The sequence below is a fragment of the Vulpes vulpes genome, chromosome 11 (assembly GCF_048418805.1).
Source record: "Vulpes vulpes isolate BD-2025 chromosome 11, VulVul3, whole genome shotgun sequence".
Lineage (NCBI taxonomy): Eukaryota > Metazoa > Chordata > Mammalia > Carnivora > Canidae > Vulpes > Vulpes vulpes.
The window spans coordinates 65,233,290-65,252,213 of NC_132790.1; the positions used below are offsets into that span (position 1 = coordinate 65,233,290).

At 34.9% G+C, this 18,924-nt stretch overlaps 1 protein-coding gene across 25 annotated transcripts in view; it reads right to left on the reverse strand.

Annotated features, from left to right (window-relative positions):
- The window catches only part of RBMS3 (RNA binding motif single stranded interacting protein 3), a 1,278,291-nt gene that overhangs the window by 92,527 nt on the left and 1,166,840 nt on the right, over nt 1-18,924 (reverse strand). For 18 of the 25 annotated variants that reach the window (XM_072726630.1, XM_072726631.1, XM_072726632.1 and 15 more), the window contains 2 exons: nt 14,851-14,947; nt 12,579-12,629 (listed from right to left, as the gene is read on the reverse strand). In XM_072726630.1, coding sequence (XP_072582731.1) covers nt 12,579-12,629; nt 14,851-14,947 — 148 coding nt within the window. The remainder of the gene's footprint in view (nt 1-12,578; nt 12,630-14,850; nt 14,948-18,924) is intronic. The other 7 variants (XM_072726644.1, XM_072726638.1, XM_072726646.1 and 4 more) reach the window with 1 other exon arrangement.

Below are 18,924 nucleotides of genomic sequence, written 5' to 3' on the forward strand. Positions count from 1 at the left end.
TACACAATAGCATTGGGACAATCAAGCTAACAAAAAAGTGTAGTAAAATGTGCCAGATTGACTAATGAAAAGTTGTTCTTCAATAGATCAACAGTTTACCTTTCCAAGCAAATCTTTCCCTTATTCCCTAACACACATCCTTCACTTAATGCAGGCTACCTGCCTCTTGGCTCTTGGAATAACTTGAAATCCATCCCTCAATATTTTGTCGTATTATTTTTACCTGAAATGCCTCTTTCTTTTCCTTTAACGTCATAAACATCACCTATCTTTTAAATTCATGTTTATGTCTTTGTTTCTCCCTGTTCTTAACTGTCATTTTCAGTGTTATATAATTGCTACCTTTTCTGCTGCAGATTTTAAATTATATCATCCTAAATATATAAAAGTTTTTCTATGATTAGATTGTATGCCTTTGCATGTATTATTTCTTCTCCTCCCTTATTTCCAAAAATACCTAAAGGAATATTCTGTACATGTTGATGCTTAAGAATATTTGTTACTATTTGTTGATTTTTTCTTACTGAATTCAAAGTTCTCAGTCTCCTAAAACAGAGTCGATAAAGGTACAGCTAGGGCCCAGTAAAAGAAAGACTTAAGCAAGTGAGCATTCAGGGAAGTATTCCTCAAATTTCACTACAATGAAAGTCATGTATATTCTTCAAAATTGCAAGTTATTGATCTACAGCATGCTAATGTTTGAAAATTTCTTATTACACAGTTGGTGATTGATTTTTTTTAAATTTTCACAATATTTAACTTCAGATATATATGTCAAAAAAGACCAACAACTGGTCATGGAATAACTAACAATGTCAATTTGATTAAGAACATGCCATTTAAAAATACAATTGTTTTGACCATTAGCAACTAAACTGTCAACTATGTAGCAATCAGATAGAGTACTTAATGATTGTTCATGATGTTCATATGCCCTAAATCCATTATAGTTTTAGGCTCTTGAGAACATACCTTATAGGAGTAATAAATTATATTTTCAATTGGTTTGGTGGAATAAATACATCTCTTCCCAGAATTCGAGTTAGTTTCACATTTGACTTATTTAAAATCTTTAAAATTGTTCCAGAGTTGAGAGAAATAGTATCCTTCCAAATTATTTTTATAAAGCCCTTGTAATTCTGCTATTCAAATCTAACAAAGATAGTACATCTGAAAGATAATAACACTTAATAATTTCATTAAAAAGACTGCTGCCAAAATAATACAACATTAATAAGTATAATTGAGAAGTATGGTTTTAAGATGGCTTTTTCAGACTAAAAGGAGTTTATCGTATAATGGTTCCACCTTAAGAAATATTTACTGAAATTAGTTAAAATATAATTAATCACAAATACATTCATCACGTAAAATTGATAAAAATAATTTTAAAAACTCAAAATTTTCTCAAAGAACTTTTTATTTTTTAAAGTTTTTATTTATTCATGAGAGACACAGAGAGAAGGCAGAGACATATGCAGAGGGAGAAGCAGGAGCCTGATGCAGGACTCGATTCCCCGACCTGGGATCACAGCCTGAGCCAAAGGCAGACGCTCAACCACTGAGCCATCCAGGCATCACAAAGAACTTTGATTAAATTCAATATTTACAATAAAAACCAAACAATTCATAGTGGCATTCTAATTAAGATAAAGAATTAATCAAAGAATATACTGCAATAAAACTGGGTGAGAAAAAGGACTGTGAAATAAAAATAACTGAAATGAGGTAGAAAATGAAGTTATTTTGATGGCCTGGAATACTTGAGAATTAGTGAAAAATTGTCTACTGAAAATAATAGAAAAATTCAGAAAAATAGTTGGCTATAAAATCATTTCACATATGGGGCAGATGTACAGGATAAACAATGCCATGAAGACTAAATCACACATTTCTTAAAGGTTGGACACTCTGCAAAGCAGCTAACCAGAAACACAAGAGAAAAAAAACCCTGTTATATCAAAAGAGACTTAAAGGACACAATAACCAGATATAACGTGTGAGCATTAATCGTTTCCTTATCTTATTTGGGTAATTCAGCTTTATAAAAGGCATTTTTTTTTTTGGATTGGTAAGAAAATTTAATTAGAGGAGATAAAAAATTCATTGACATGGGAAAGTTTGAGAAGTTTATAGGGCATATATGGAGGAAAATTTACTACTCTATTAAGGGACTCAAAAGACATAAAATAATTCTTGATTAAACAATATGTTACTAAACAAAAATGAGTCAAAGAAGAAATTGAAAGAAAATTAAAAAGTCTTGAGATTAATGAAAATGGAAATATAGCATATCAAAAATTATGAGATACAACAAAAGTAATTTTTAAGAGGGAAGTTCATAGAAATAAAAGCCTATACTAAGAAAAAAGAAAGAGCTCAAATAAACAACCTAATCTTGTACCTCAAGGAAGTAGAAAATGAATAAATAAAGTTTGTAGAAGGAAATATAACAAGAAAATCATAGCAGAAATAAATGAAATAGAGACTAAAAAGACAACAGAAAGAAAAGATCAATGAAACTAAAAGCTGGTTTTTTTAAAAAGATAAGCAAAATAGACAAACCTTTATCTAGACTTATCCAGAAAAACAGAGGACTTAGACAAAGTTAGAAATGAAAGGGAAAGACACTACAATTAATTCCACACAAAAACAAAGGCTCATGAGAGACTACTATGATCAATTACACACACACACAAAAAAAAAGGACAATCCAAAAGAAATGGCAAATTACTAGAAACATTAAACCTATGAAGACTGAATCATGAAGAAATAGAAAACCTGAATGACCAGTTACTACTAAGGAGATTGAATCAGTAATCAAAAGCCTCCCAACAGACAAAAGTCCAGGATCACATGAGTTCACTGGTGAATTCTACTAAATCTTTAAAGAAGAATTGATTCCCAAACTTGTCCAAAAAAGAGAAGATGAAGGAGTACTCCCAAACTCATTTTACAAGACCAGCATTACCCTGATACCACAGCAGACAGGTAAAAAGACACATAAAAAGTATTTGACAAAATTTCCCATCCATTCATGAACTCATGATAAAAACTCTCAACAAACTACGTATAGAGGAAATGTACCTCAACATAATAAAGGCCATATATAAGAAAGCCACAGCTAACATGAACTTAACAGTGTAAAGCTGAAAGCTTTTCCTCTAAGATCAGGAATAAGAAATGGATGCTCACTCTCATCACTTTTATTCAACATAGTACTGAAAGTCCTAGCCAGAGCAATTAGGCAAGAAAAAGAAATAAAAGGCATCCAAATTAGAAATGAAGATGTACAATTCTCTATTTGCTGATGGCATAATATTAAATATATAAAATTCTAAAGACTGTACCAAAAACTTTTAGGACAAATAAACAAATTCAGTACAGTTTCAGTATACAAAATCAAAATACAAAATTTAGTTGCATTTCTATACACTAACAACAAACTATTAGAAAGACAAATTAAGAAAACAATTTCATTTACAACTTCATCAAAAATAATAATATTACCTAGGATTAAGCTTAACCAGGGATGAAATAAATTGAAGAAGACACAAATAAATGGCATGATATTCCATGATCACGAATTGGAAGAATTAATATTGTTAAAATGCCCAGTCTACTGAAAGCAATCTATAGATTCAATGCGACCTCTATCAAAATTCCAATGGTATTTTTTATAGAAATAAAGTAAATAATCCTAAAATTTGTATGGAACCACAAAGGACCCTGAATAGCCATAGCAATCCTGGCAAAAAATAATAAAGTTGTGCACATATACTTCCTGATTTCAAACTACGTTACAAAGCTATAGTAAAATATGGAATTGGCATAAAAACAGACATATAGACCAACGAAACAAAATAGAGAATCCAGAAATAAACCCATCACCATATGGTCAATTAATTTACAACAAAGTTGCCAAGAATATAAAATGGGAATAGTCTTCAATAAACAGTGTTTAGTCTAGTGAAAACTAGACAGCCACATGCAAAAAAATGAAACTGCATCCCTATCTTACACCATACACAAAAATCAACCCAAATTGGATTAAGACTTGAACAGAAGACCTGAAACTATACAACCTCTAGACGAAAACTTAAGGGGTAAGCTCCTTGACCTTGGTCTAGGAAATGATGTTTTTGATTTTGACACCACAATAGAGGCACAAAAGCAAAAATAAACAAGTGGGATTCCATCAAACTAAAAAGCTTTTATACAACAAAGGAAACCATCAACAAAATGAAAAGGCAGATTATAGAATGGGGAAAAATATTGACAAATCCTGTATCTGATAAGGGGTTAATATCCAAAATATAAAATAAACTCATACATACAACTCCATAGTGGAAAACGAAACAATCTGATTTTTAAAATTAGCAGAAGAACTGAATGGATATTTTTCCAAGAAAGAATTCAAATGCCCAGCAGGCACATGAAAAGGTGCTCAACATCTTTAATCATTAGGGAAATGTAAATCAAAACCATAATGAGATATCACCTCACTGCTGTCAAAATGACTATTATGAAAAAGACAAAAGTTAACATGTGTTACTAAGAATATACAGAAAGGAAACCCTTGTGCCCTGTTGATGGGAATGTAAATTGATGCAGCCCAGCCACTATGGAAAACAGTATGAAGGTTCCTCAAAAACTAACAAATAGAACTGCATACGATATAGGAATCCCACTCGTGGGATATATTCAAGAAAATGAAAGCAGGATCCCAAAGAGATATCTACACTCCTGTGTTCATTGCAGTTTTGCACAATATCACAATAGCCAAAATATGGAAACAACCTAAGTGTCTGTCTATGGATGGATGGGTAAAGATATTGTATATATATATATACAATGGAATATTATCATCTGTAAGAAAGAAGGAAATTCTGCCATTTGTGATAACATAGATGAATCTTGAGGGCATTATAGTAAGTGAAATAAGCCTGGAAGAGAAAGATAAATATTGCATGTTATCACTTATATGTGAAATCTAAAATGAATAAATACATCAATCAATCAACCCAAACTCATAGAGATATAGAAAAGAAAAGTGTTTGCCAGGGTTTGGGGAGATTGGGGAAAATAAGGAGAGGTGTGTAAGAGAGTACCAACTTTCAGCTATAAGATAAATAGTCTGAGGATCTAAGTAAATCATGATGACTGTAGTTCATAAGGCTATATTATATAATTAAATTTTGCTAAGAGAATGAACTAAAATGCTCTCTAACACACACACACACACACACACACACACACAAAAGATAAATATGTAAGATAGTGGATGTGTTAATTACCTAGATGGTGGGAGTCCTACCATAATGTATATATGTATCAAATCACAACACACTTACTTTAAGTGTTTTACAATTTTATTTGTCAGTTATACCTCAATAAAGCTAGGGGGAAAAATAAAAAATCTTGAGTAAAAGGAAAGACTTATTTTTTTCTTAGAAAAATTCATTGTATGTATGTTATATTTTTATATTTCCCATAATTAATATATAAATTCAAAAAATTATTGAGAAACAACAACAAAAAATAATTTCAGGGATTGAGTCCTGTCAGGTATATATGGTGTTATAAAGTGTTAATTAAAATACTAGAGTAATGGTCAAAAAGTATATCAACAGAACAGAATTGAGTCCAGAAATATACCAAAGATATAAAGAGAGTTATTGTATGATAAAAATTGGAATAAAATTGTATATCAATGGAGGAAATGTAGGTGATTTATATGACAAAAGTTGTTATGATATTGGTTATCCATTTGGGGAAAAAAAGTTGGACCATAATCTCATACCATACTGCAAAACAAACTCCAAAAGTAAAAAACTTTGGAATAAAATTTACTATAATAAAACATATGTTGATAAAATGTTTTATGTCAATTATATCTCGATTTAAAAAAGTTATTAAACTCAAAAAAACAAAAGTAACAACAAAAACATTAAACAAAGACATAGAGTGTTTTATTATTTATTTTTAACCTATGGTGTTTTAAATCTTATATTAAAAATTTTTTTTTTATTTATGATAGTCATACACACACACACACACACACACACACAGAGAGGCAGAGACATAGGCCGAGGGAGAAGCAGGCTCCATGCACCGGGAGCCCGACGTGGGATTCGATCCTGGGTCTCCAGGATCGAGCCCTGAGCCAAAGGCAGGCACTAAACCGCTGCGCCACCCAGGGATCCCTTAAATCTTATATTTAATAAGATATTTCATATGGCAGTCCAGATGCTCTAAAGCATGGGCTGGCAAAACACTGCCTATGAACCAAATATGGCCCTCACCTATTTCTGTAAACAAAGTTTCTTGAAACTCAGCCATGCCAATTCATTTCTGTATTGTCTGTGGCTGCCTTCACTCTACAGCCACAGCACTGCCTAGGTGTGAAAGAGATCACACAGCTCACAAAACTGACCACATTCATTGTTTGGATCTTTACAGAAAAAAAAAAATTGGTGACCCTTGTCCTAAAGGGAAAAACTGATAAACATTAAACACTAAATACTAAAGTTCTGCATGATGAACGTCAAAACATTAAAAGTAAACAGAAATTACCTAAATTACCTATGACAATGTTAACTAACTGCAATAACATATTTTTAAAATAGGAGATGATTACCCCAAAAGATAAATGACCAAAGCACATGAATTTGGAGCTCCGAGGGAAAAAAAAATTGTTAATGAACATGAAAAGCAACTCAACTCCTCTAGGACTGAGAAATAATAGTGAAACATGAGTAAAGTAGCATTCACTATTCATCACATTAACAAAATATTTGAAACTTGAGAATGCCCAGTGTTAATTGAGGCCATGGAGAAATAAACACTCTTACTTGAAGTGCAATTTGACAATAATGTATAATCATACCTTAAAATACTTAAACACATACTTTTTGTATCAGCAATTTATCCTACACATATTTTCTCACAAGTGCTCAATATTACAGTCTTTAGTTTATGAGCAAGTACTTGAAGCAACTTAAAGAACTGTGAATAGGAAATTGGTTAAATACTTTTTGGGGCATTTATATAATGGCATATTATGAAGTGTTAAAAAAATTGACGTGGTTCTATATGTGACTCATGCAGTGACATCCAGGACATTCTGTTATTGGGAAAAAATAAAGGTAGTTACAACACAATATTTTTAGAGTGATCCTGTATAGATATTAAAATTACATTCACTTTTACACACAAGTACACAGACTTTTGTATGCATAAAAATTGGATAGCAACATAAAATTTATTTACTAGATTTATTTCTGGAGAGTAGAATTGGTAAGTGGAAAGTCTTTTATGCTCTATGCACTTACGAATTATTAGTCTTGAATTTATTGTTTAACAGGTTTTTAAAGATTATTTCTTTAAACTTCCTGTAATTTTGAATTTACACTTAACAATGGAAAGTCAGCACTACTTTTTTTTTTAACAGTAGTTAATGTCAAAGAGACTTTCTGTGGAAATGGTTTTGTTGGTATTCACTTTATCCCAGCAGTATATTTAAAAGGAGGTGGTGCTCTAAAGAAGATGCTCCACTCATTTGAATTCTCTTCCAGTAGAAATAGTATATATGGGTTAGAGTCACTGTTGTTCTATTTTTGCTATGTAGTTAAAAAAAAAAGATTTGGCCTGCAGATGTATATTTACCAAGTTAACAAAAGCATCTTGACATCGTTACTTTGCTAATGAAACTGAGATTTAGGATTGTTGCTCAGCAAAACTATTGGAGTAAAAGATATCTGAAAACCTTGCTTTTTGAACAGAATTCAAATGATATTAATATTCTTTCCACATTAGGTGATATGCTTTTACAGAAAACACACCTATAAATTTGTAGGCTACAACCTATAAAATTAAGCCTTAGGCCTTGTCTGTTTGATGATAAGGAATGACCTAATCAAATGTTCTGGAGCTTTCTTGAACAGCCTTGTAGAGGAGGAGTTTATATTTACTCTTTAACTATAAATTTAAGGTTTATTAATCATAAAAGTCGTAATTTAGCTATGCATGGCAACAAATCATCCAATGATTCAATAGGGCATCTTGCATTTCTTAGAATACTGTAATTAGATAACCGATCTGTAATTAAGTAAAAATGAAAGCTGACCTTTCTCCTTGAGATAAAATAATGCTAACCGTATGAAGAACAGAAGATTTATGATTCAAATGAGCCTAAATACAATTTAAGGGAATAGGACTATGCTTCTTCTTGGGAACTATCATCTTTTTGCCTTGTCAGCACAGATTTAACAAAATATCCAATGTATCGCAACACAGGAATTTCAATTGCGCATTCATATAAGATTTCAATGTAACGGGATGCTATGCAGAGTAGATATTTGGTGCAATCCATCATCTATTAAAATTCTGTCAGTGTGATGGGGAATTTCAAAGTATAGTATAGAAGTCTGCACTGAGAAGCTGCAACGAATAACCGATTGCATGACAAAGTCAGCATTTTTTACTTTCTCACAGCAAAATGTGAGTTCTTAATCTCATCTAGCAATGCTCTTTCCTCAGTATCTGTTCAGGAGAACAACGGCAAATTGTGAACAGAAATGATTTTGCTGTCCTTGGTGGGGTCTGACAATTTACCAGGAGACTTGATAAGGTCCCAGAGCCCACTAACTGACAGAGAACTGTTTTCTTGCACAAATACCAGGATGATAGTTATAACACAGTCCAGGAGACTTTTATCCTGTCTTCATTAAGAGTGAAAGGCCTCAGGGAGCCTGGGTGGCTCAGTCAGTTAACATGGGACTCTTGATTTCTGCCCAGGTCATGATCTCAGGGTGGTGAAACGGAGTGCTGTGTGGGGCTGCTGGGCATGGAGCCTGCTTAAGATTCTTTCTCCCTCTCCCTCTCTCTCAGCCCCTCCCTATCCTCTCTCCCTCTTTCAAGAAAAAAAAAAGTGAAAGGCCTCTCTCTCAGAATCTTTTTTTAAATCTACAAAAAATAATAATAATACACACACCTTAGAAAATTAAATCTCTAAAGAAACAAATTTAAATGGCACATTTCAACTTTATGCTTACTCTTTCTGTTCTCTTGTCCTTTGCCTACTCCTTTTCTTTCTTGCATCATTTCATTTATCTCTTGCTTATAATTACCTGTATCCTCCCCTGCCCCCCCCCCATTTTAACCATTCATCTAGGTAAAGACCAGAGACACAGTGTTCTACTTTAAGACTTTCCTAAAGCCTCTTTGGATACAAGCCTGATTGAAATCCTGGAGCACCTGGGTGGCTCAGTGGCTGAGCATCTGTCTTTTGCTCAGGTCATAATCCTGTGGTCCTGGGCTGGAGTCCCATATCAGGCTCCCTGCAGGGAGTCTGCTTCTCCACCTGCATGTGTCTCTGCCTTTCTCTTTCTCTCTCTCTCTCTCTCTCTCTCTCTCTGTGTGTCTCTCATGAATAAATACATAAAATATTTTTTTTAAAAAAAGAATCTTGGAGTCCTTTGAGTTAAGCCTGAAAGAGAATCGGAAGGGCTTCTGGATCCAGTGTAGGAGTCAGTGTGCATTCACAGTGATGGGAGAGAAACATGCTTACACTTAGAGCTTATACACAAGATTTTCTCAAAATGGTGGGAGAGAAAACATGAAAGAGAACAGTTGTAAGAAAATCAGAAACATATTTGAGATATGTAGATAGTGATACCTTGAATTTATTTGTAAAGCAGGTTCCAGTTACTGACAACAAGAAGGTACCTGATAGGCCTTTTTTCCCTAGCTTCGGTATTAAATAGTTTAATAAGTAAATGAAAAAAGCACCAATCTAGAAATTTGTCTGATTTATAGCCATAGAAGCTATCTCCAAAAACTCATTAGCAAAGTAAGCTAAATAAGTAGTATGAACATGGTAGAAATAGGTGATTATTGCTTATTCTTAACTTTCTTCCATACCAACTCCCATTTTATGTAATTGGGCTAATCTCAAGTATAACATTCAATGCCCTTATATAACTATAATAATAATAGTAATTTTCCAAGTGTTTGCTATCTGCCAGGAAAATTTAGGAGTTTTACACTTTATTTCCTTTCATGAACTAAAGTGAATAATTATTTAAGCATTAGTATGTCTATATTACAGATGAGGAAACTGTGACTCAGAAAGTTTAATTGCCCAGAGTTCCATAACAGAGAAAGGTTTCCTATCACAAAGAGACCAACAACTCACCCTATTAATCATCATGTTGTTCATTTATCCTATCTCTTTAGATTCAGGTATTTGGTGTATCTGCCTTAGATTGCTTAAGTATTCTTGTATTTTAGTGTCATACAGTTATATTTAACCTCATTTTGATGATGAAACTAATATGGGTTGGGTAAGGTTATTTATACAATATAGACAACTAGCAAAACTGTTAAAGGGAAAAGATTGATGGCACAAACTCTGTTTCCATGACACTGTTTAACCAATTATTCCATGGTAAAAACAACAAAGTGGTGGGTGGCCTAGGCACTCCTTTTTCCAGGAATCCGTCCCAGCCACAAATATTGTATTTTAAACCAAGTAACCTAAACTCAAACATGATGCACTGTCTAGTCATGGGAAGTGATAAGATATCAGTGAGCAGAAGACATAGCAAGGAATATCCAAGGGGATAAATTCACACACACACACACACACACACACACACATACACACACACACACACAGAGCTATCACTGGAGGAAGATGTATGAGAAATAACATATCAAAAAAAAAATGGGGCTGAAGCCATGCTAGGATGGAGGGGGAGAGGAAGAAAAATTTTGCTACTGTCCTGAGTGACAGGTGAAATAAAGACATATACAAACATCTTCCCTTCTGCTCATAGTTCTAGAAGTACTAGTAGAATCTTACATATTTTGATATCTGGGAAAATATTTGGGTTTTGCCGGAGGTGGATTCCCTTTGGCCAAAGTGAGATTATGCTTCACCTCAGTGTGAGGACTGAACTAGCATTAGTGCCCTGTAGATGAACATTAATATGTTCTTTATAAGGTAGCTGTTTCCTTTTAGAGACTCTCCACTTTATAACTCGACCAAACTTCTCTTTCCCTGTATTGGTTCACTCTGTGCTATATGTTGGTTTGGCATTGTATATTGTATTTTATCTCATTACTTGAATTGGAAAGGGTAGCCTGAATTCATTGTATGTTGGTATGATTTACAGAACATAGACCAGATGAACTCAGGAAGCCCCCAAGGTGTATAAATAAGAGTAAATAGAGGAATTTGCAAAATATGGGCTAAAGTTCTGCTGTACTAAGTTATATACATTTTATTCTTTAAATAAAAAACAAACTATCAAAACATTAAGAGCAATGTGTAATGTTCCTTATTTTCTTTAAAAAATGGACAAAGCTCACAAATGAAAACCAGGTGCTATGATCCAAGAAACTCCAAGAAACGGATGCCTCTGAATTTAGTTACCTGGTCTTTAATGTGTGCTACCTTATTGATATTTAGCTTTAAAATGTGTTAAAATGTAGCATTGTTTTTTCTTTGTGCAACTAATACATTCTACTAGGAGAGTAATGTCAATAATAATGCATAGCATGTCATACTTTAAAAACTATTTTTACATATGGTATCATTTGATCTTTCCAATAGTCTCGTTAATAAAGTGACAGAAACGGGAACAAAGGCACAGATGTGAGCATGCCGAGGAGAGTATACCACAGCCTTTGTCACATGTTTTTCTGTCTAGTGCCCTACCCCTACTTCTCATTCTCATGAATATATTGCTATAGAAATTACTCTCTCTTAACTTCTACAGAGCTAGAAAACCTGGAAGACCTGGACAAAGACAAATGGAATCATTAGCCTTCAGCCTAGATTCTAATGAAATATGTAATATTTTCCCTGGGACTGATACAATATTGTGCCACGAAATGGGAAATATAGCAAGTGGAAAATAGAGTTTGAATATTTTTATAAAAGATTTTTCCACTAAAGAAGAAGAGAATGGCTCTAGTTAGTTAACATAAAAAAAAATCATTTAGCAACCTTGCTTTCTGTCTATATCTTCATCTATTAGTACACAACTATCTTCATGTTTCAAATATCTTGCTTTGAGTCAAAGGTAGGCCATGATACTAAAAATTGCCCCCAAAGCACATCAAACTGCATCCAAAGAGAACAGAGAATAACAAGAGAAGTAAAACAGAAAGACTTTTCCCCTATAAATGGATTTAATTGTCCAGAGTTCAGAATTCCTGCATGAAGTAGAAATTCCCCATTCATGACAAGTGGTAGACATCAGCTTAGAAGGTTGACTGCTATTTCCTCCAATAAAGTTTGTTCTCTCTTTGTCTCATCCCTCTCTCTCTCTCTCTCATCTCACTCTTTCTCTTTCTTTCACCTCTCTCTCTCTCTAACTCTGCCATCTATCTGTTGTACATGCTTTTGTAGAATTTCAGGAACAGCTTTTCACCTGAAAAATATGGCTGCCTGAAAGAGGTATGGAAAATAACAAAAGCTTCACCCCAAAAGCTTCCTTTCTACGCATTACAAAAGCTTGCACTTGGATAATAGAAATATTTAGCCTCAGGTGACTGAGAACACTTACTGTTGGTTGCATAACGTATGGCGGATGAGGCATCCATGAAGTACTCTGGACCTATGCATCAAACAGCATTTATTAGCACAAAGCAATCACAGAGAGAACTTGGTTCTTGTGTTCAGTGGAGTCACACTAGGTCAAAAGAAAGTGGAGTCCATCTGACTTTACAGCTAATTAATACTCAGAACTAGGAATAGAAAGGAAATTCTTGGACCTGATTAATTTGGTCCCTGAAACATAGTGAAATGTAAAGCGAATTCCTACTTCACCAGTACTGGCTATAGTGCCTACATTGACCAGGCTGGGCCTTGGAACATATTTTGAGGTTGGTGTTGAAGGCTAGAGTCTTAGAAAGAAAAGCCTCAGGGACCCCTACTTCGAGGTCAACTCCCAGGGATAGAAGCAAATAATAGAGAGTTGACAGCTAAGACTTCCTCTTTTTCTGTCTTTGGTTCTAATTTAAATTCTCAAGTGATCCCATCTTGGAAATAAATCCAAGTGGTAAAATTTGGGGGAAGAACTAAAGAGATCAATCAGAAATTTGGGGGAAAAGATTTGGGTTAAACCCAAGTTAAGTAAATTTGTGTTTTTTTTTCTTTCATAGTAATTGGTATGGCAAATAAAAATGAGAATTTGAGCCAACCAACTGTTCTGAAATGTGCCTTGTCAGCCAAATGAGAAAGTCAGCTTGTAAGGGCTGATTGTCACATTGAGAACCCTGAAAACTTTGCTTTCAATACACTCACACTAACAAAATTGCCAAAGCACTTTAGATTAAAAAAAAAAAAAAGTGGTGAAAGGCGAGAATCAACAACAGAGGAAATTGTTCTGATTCCTTTTTTAAGAAAAAGGAGCTAGAGTTAAGTTCTACTTATGAGCCCTCCCAAGTGAAATCAGTTTTCTGTGGATATTTTTTTTCATGTCACCAAAGTACTCTACACTGGGGCTCATTGGGTGGTCTTGGCTGAAACATAGGCCAAGATTTTAAAAAAATAAGTAAAAACAAAAAAAAATACCCAAAAATCACACACTACAACCAGGCAGGCCTGCAGGAAGCACAAAAACTGAACAGCACCTGCACATAGCCTCATGGGTCCCAAGGAATGTCAATTAAGAAATCAGCCAATCTGAGACCCTCAAATGCAATTCACATGAAAGTCTATTCTGTTCACCCACCAACATGTATCAAGAATCTTAAGTGCAGAAAAAGAATGAAAATGATCTGCTTCAGGGGAAATCAGTTAAGGAAAAATGTATATAGTCTCAAGTTTGATGCTCTGACAGCTGAGACATCCTGAAATGAAGTATGTAATGGTTGAATAAGGTGAAACTTCACTGAATTAGTAGCAGTCATAGACGTTACAGTTTTACCCATCATAAAACATCCACCCCCACCATCTGCAAAATACAGAGAAACACATGCATGCACGCACGTACACTCTCTCGCTTTGTCTCTCCAAAGTTTTGAAAAGTGACACTAGGCACTCTCTATATGTAGCATCTATAGGCACTGTCTAATTAGAATTAGAAGAATTGTCTGAAGAACAATATGAGGTAAAGAGAAGCAGGGAGTAATAGCACATTGGATAACTCAAAGGAATAAGACAAGGAGTATTTTTTGAGGGAGAAGTAAGACTATGTTAATCCACTGTGTACTTAGAATTAACTGGCTACAACATCTGCTTTAGGACACACATGGAGTCTTGGCTTTTTTGTTTTTCAACATGTGGAACCCATGAGGTCTCTTTTGACCTCTTTGGGGTGGAGAATGAAGTAAGAGCAGGAAGTAGGAATAACGTTTTACCATTTTGAGAATCCTCCCTATTTCTTGGGGAAAAAGATTTAACATCTATCCATGTAGCTTCACATGGACACACAGGACAACTGTGACAAAATGAGATGACAACAATAAAACATCCTGGAGTGAGTGAGGGGAATGCCAGACGTGTGCTTGTAAAGAAGACACAATAGGGAACATGGCCACCCAAATAACCGACAACCAACAAACTAAGTTCTCAGCGGCAAGAAGGCTGCACTAATGTTGGCTAGAAAGGAGCATAATCATAGCAATTTCAGCAGGAAGAATGAAGAGATGGTGGGCTTTATTATTCAGTAAAATAGATGCAAACAAGCCCTTCAAAGTGTAGGCTAAAACTGGAGTATTATTACATTAAGATGTGACTAAATTGTTTAGGACAGGTAAAAAAAAAAAATCTGTGTCCCTAGTCTATTAATGGCAAGAAAGACTTCTCCTTGGGTGCAGGTAAATCGGACATACCTGGTATGTGGAGACAGGGGAAGCAGCAATGAATGGCGTGATAGATGTCTGTGGAATCATGCGGTTGGTTGCAATACTGTACGGTGAAGAATAAAATCTGCAAACAGAAAACAAAAAAAAGAAGATTCATGAAGCTGCTGCATGCCTGGCTGCTAATCAAATGCTACCAAGCACTTCTGGGAAAGGCAGAGTTCCACCCTTGTGTTTTTCCACCAACTGTGAACAGGAGCATCCAGGAAATTTATAGCATTTGATGCCACTAAAGGAAATAAATCGTTCTGAACAAAATGACAACTTTAAGTCATCTTATAAAATTGGCTGTACAAAATTTCTTAGCCAGGTGAGTGTAATAGTATGTTTAACCAACAGGGGGAGAAAAGTCATGGGCATTGTTTTTAGTTTGTCTTTCTTTTCTCTTTAAGGTAATGCTAAAGCTCTTTGAGAGAAAAGCAAAATGATAGCACCAAGTTTTACAAAGATGGCCTATGTTATGTGTACACAAATTGCATTTATCTCTTTATTCAAGAAATAGGGTCAGCTCCTAGAGAGTTCTATATAATTTGTGCTAGGCAGAAAAGTCCATGAACTTATGCAGAAACTAAGCTAAATATTTTCTCCCTGAAAAAAAAAAAAGTGGACAATTTGTGATCTGTGTCTATCTGGCGATAGGCATATATTCTGGATTCAATCAAGAAGATTCTGGACCTCTGTGATATACTCCTGGTGTAGACTCTATAAAAAACACTGAGGTTTTGAGTCTTTCAGGGCCTTTCGTTGAGCAATTATAAAATGATACTGGGCGAGATCAGGGATTAACAAATGAGATCTTTCTACAGAACTTTCAAAGGGCAGCTTCAAGGTACTTAAATCAGTGACAAAGCCATCTCTGGTCACACTATACCTTATCGAGTTCATAAGTTACTTTACGCTCAAATTTGTCAGCAGATTTTCAAATCATGTTTATTTCTTCCTGTCTTACTGGTAAGAATGGCCAGCCACAGAATGGAAAAAAGCCAAGTTTCCTTTGATGGATTATTTCACTGATGTGAGGATAGATTGGGAAAATGGGTATCAAGGGTAACAAAATCATTAACTCACTTTGCTGTCCTCTTAGCAAAAATCAACTACTACTTTTGATTTTTTTTTTTTTAATAGCATCACTGAGGTTGGAGTTTTGCTGTCAGGGACATCATCACCCCTCAGAGGTCACTAATAGTTTGAATAGAGACTCTCATGGGTTACCATTCTAAAGAAGTATTTTACAAGACTCTCACTGAATGTAGGAGTGCTGGATTTCAAGGTTTCCAGGATTCAAAGAAGAAATTCTTTAATCTTAAAGTCTGTAAAAGTCTTCAAGCAAGGATTGGAGGACTATAGTCCTAAATTTACTTTATCTAATAGTTCTCAAGGATTATAAGGCCACACTCTTGGTTAAAATTTGCAGCTAAAAAAGTTACTCTGTCAAACATTACATCCTTACTGTCCATATCTACCAGACCTCTAAGTTTATAGTTCTGCAGTTTAAAAAAAAATGATATTGGTTGCATACTTATTAGAATGGCCAAAAAAAGAAAAAGACAAAAAAAAAAAAAAGACAATCCTAGCACTGGCAAGGGTTCAGACAAAGTGAGATTCTCATTTGTTGCTGGTGGAAATGCAGAAAGGCGCAATCATTTTGGAAAATTTGTCAATTTCTTATGAAGTTAAACACACAAATACCTTAGAACTCAACAATCCCCGTGGTAGATACTAACTCAAGACAAAAGAAACCTCATGTTTTCACAAAAACCTTAAAGCAAATGTTTATATAGCAGCTTTATTGATTGCACTTGACAAAAATGGGAAACAAACCAAATATCCTTCCACTGAACTGATAAACAAACTGTGCAGTAGAACACTACTAAGCAATAAGGAAAGAACCACTGATATATTCAATACGACGAATCTTAGGTGAATTATCCTAAATGAAAGAAGTCAGACTCAAAAGACCCTATATTTTATAATTCCACTTACATCACAACATGAAAAATGCAATACTATAAAGAAATAGATCAGTGGAGGTCAAAGGCTGAGCTTGGAGGATAGAGCTGACTACAAAGATACATGAAGGAATTTTTAGAAGTGATATAACAGTTCTGTCTTGTTTGGTGATTCTATGACTGTATGCTGGTCAGAACTCACAGAATTGTACACTATAAGGAGTGAATATATATTCTATGTAGGTTATATCTAATAATCCTGACTTCTAAGCAAAATCAATTACTGTGTAGCCAAACATCCACCTGTTCATTAAAAAAAAAAAAATGTTGAACATTTACTATGTGTACCAAAGATGGGTAAGCCTTTAAAACATTCCTTAGAGTGTCTCTGTTGAGCCACTTAAATCATATCTTACCTGTACATTAATCAGCCTAAAATCTTCCAAAGGCTTTTCATTGCCATGAAAACAAAATCTGCGTTTCTGGCATTGGCTAGCACAAAGAGGCTACTGCCTACCTCTCTAGTATTTTTCTCCTACCCCTCAAAACCAGCCAGCTAGGTTCCAGGCACACTGACCTTCTGCTGTTGCATCATTCTGTCATTCTCACTTCTGTCCTGAGCCACTAAACTTACAATTCTCTCTACCTACAATGCTTATTTCCACAAATCTCCCTAAGGCTACTTCTTTCTCCATTTGGCCTCACTCACCTTTCTTTTCCTCAGAGAGGTCTGTAGCTTAAAGTAGCAACCATCATCTCCACCCCATTTTCTCTCTATTCTTCTCCTGTGATTTTTTTCATCACTGTTATCACCATCTAAAATAATGATTTTTAAAATTTTCTTTAAGTATGTCATAGACTGAATGTTCAGGTCCCTCCAAAATGCATATGTTGGAACACCTGGGTGGCTCAGTGGTTGAGCATCTGCCTTTGGCTCAGGGTGTGATCCCGGTGTCCTGAGATCAAGTCCTGCATCAGGCTCCCTGCAAGGAGCCTGCTTCTGCGTCTGCCTATGTCTCTGCCTCTCTCTCTGTGTCTTTCATGAATGAATAAATAAAATCTTTAAAACACACACACACACACACACACACACACACACACCAAAATGCATATGTAGAAATCCTAACTTTCAATGTGTCTGTATTTAGAAATGGAACCTCTCTGGAAGAAATCAGGATTAAATGAGGTCAACAGGGTGGGCCCCTATCACGATAGGATTGGTCTTCTTATAAGATGGGATACTAGAGAACTTGCTCTCTCCGTCCACAAGCACTCATGGAGAACAAGCTGGGTGAGGACACAGTGAGAAGGCAGTCATCCACCAGCCAGGAAGTGAGCCCTCACCAGAAATCAAATCAGTCAGAACTGGATCATAAACTTCTAGCCTACAGAACTATAATAAAATAAATTAATTTTTGTTGTTTAAAGCCACCTAAACAATGGTGTTTTGTCATGGCATTGGAGCTAATACAAGGTAATTATTGACTATATATATATATATATATATATATATATATATATAGCTTTTTGCCAAAATTATTCACATAGCATTACGTGTATGAAAGTATTCCTTTTATACTTTGACCAGTGCTCCTAAACTAGAAGTGATTTCGGTCCTCAGGGAATATTTGATGGTGGGAACTGGAGATATTTTTGGTTGTCACAACTGTGTGGTGGGGCTGCTACCTGCATCTAGTGGATAGAGGTCTGGGATTTAGCTAAACATCCTTCAATGCACAGGGCAGCTCCCACACTAAAAATGATCTGGTCCAAAATGTTGTAGTGTTGAGGATGAGAACTAGGAATATGAACTAGTTGCTTCTGGAGAGATTTCATTTGAACAAAATACAAAATGCTACAGTGGCTAAGAGAATTAACTAAGCATAATCTATCTATAGAATTCAAAGCTGGCCTTTGAAAAAAACTTAACATTTTTATGTAATGCAGAGTTACTTGGTTCTCTGGCATTTAAAGCAAGTGGGTTCCAGAAGTTCAGAATATGCAAGTCTAGATCACTGAGAGGACATGATTTTGCCTGCAGGAAAGTCATCTTCAGGGGATTTGGCAGTCAGTAGTAACATGGTGAAATCTTATT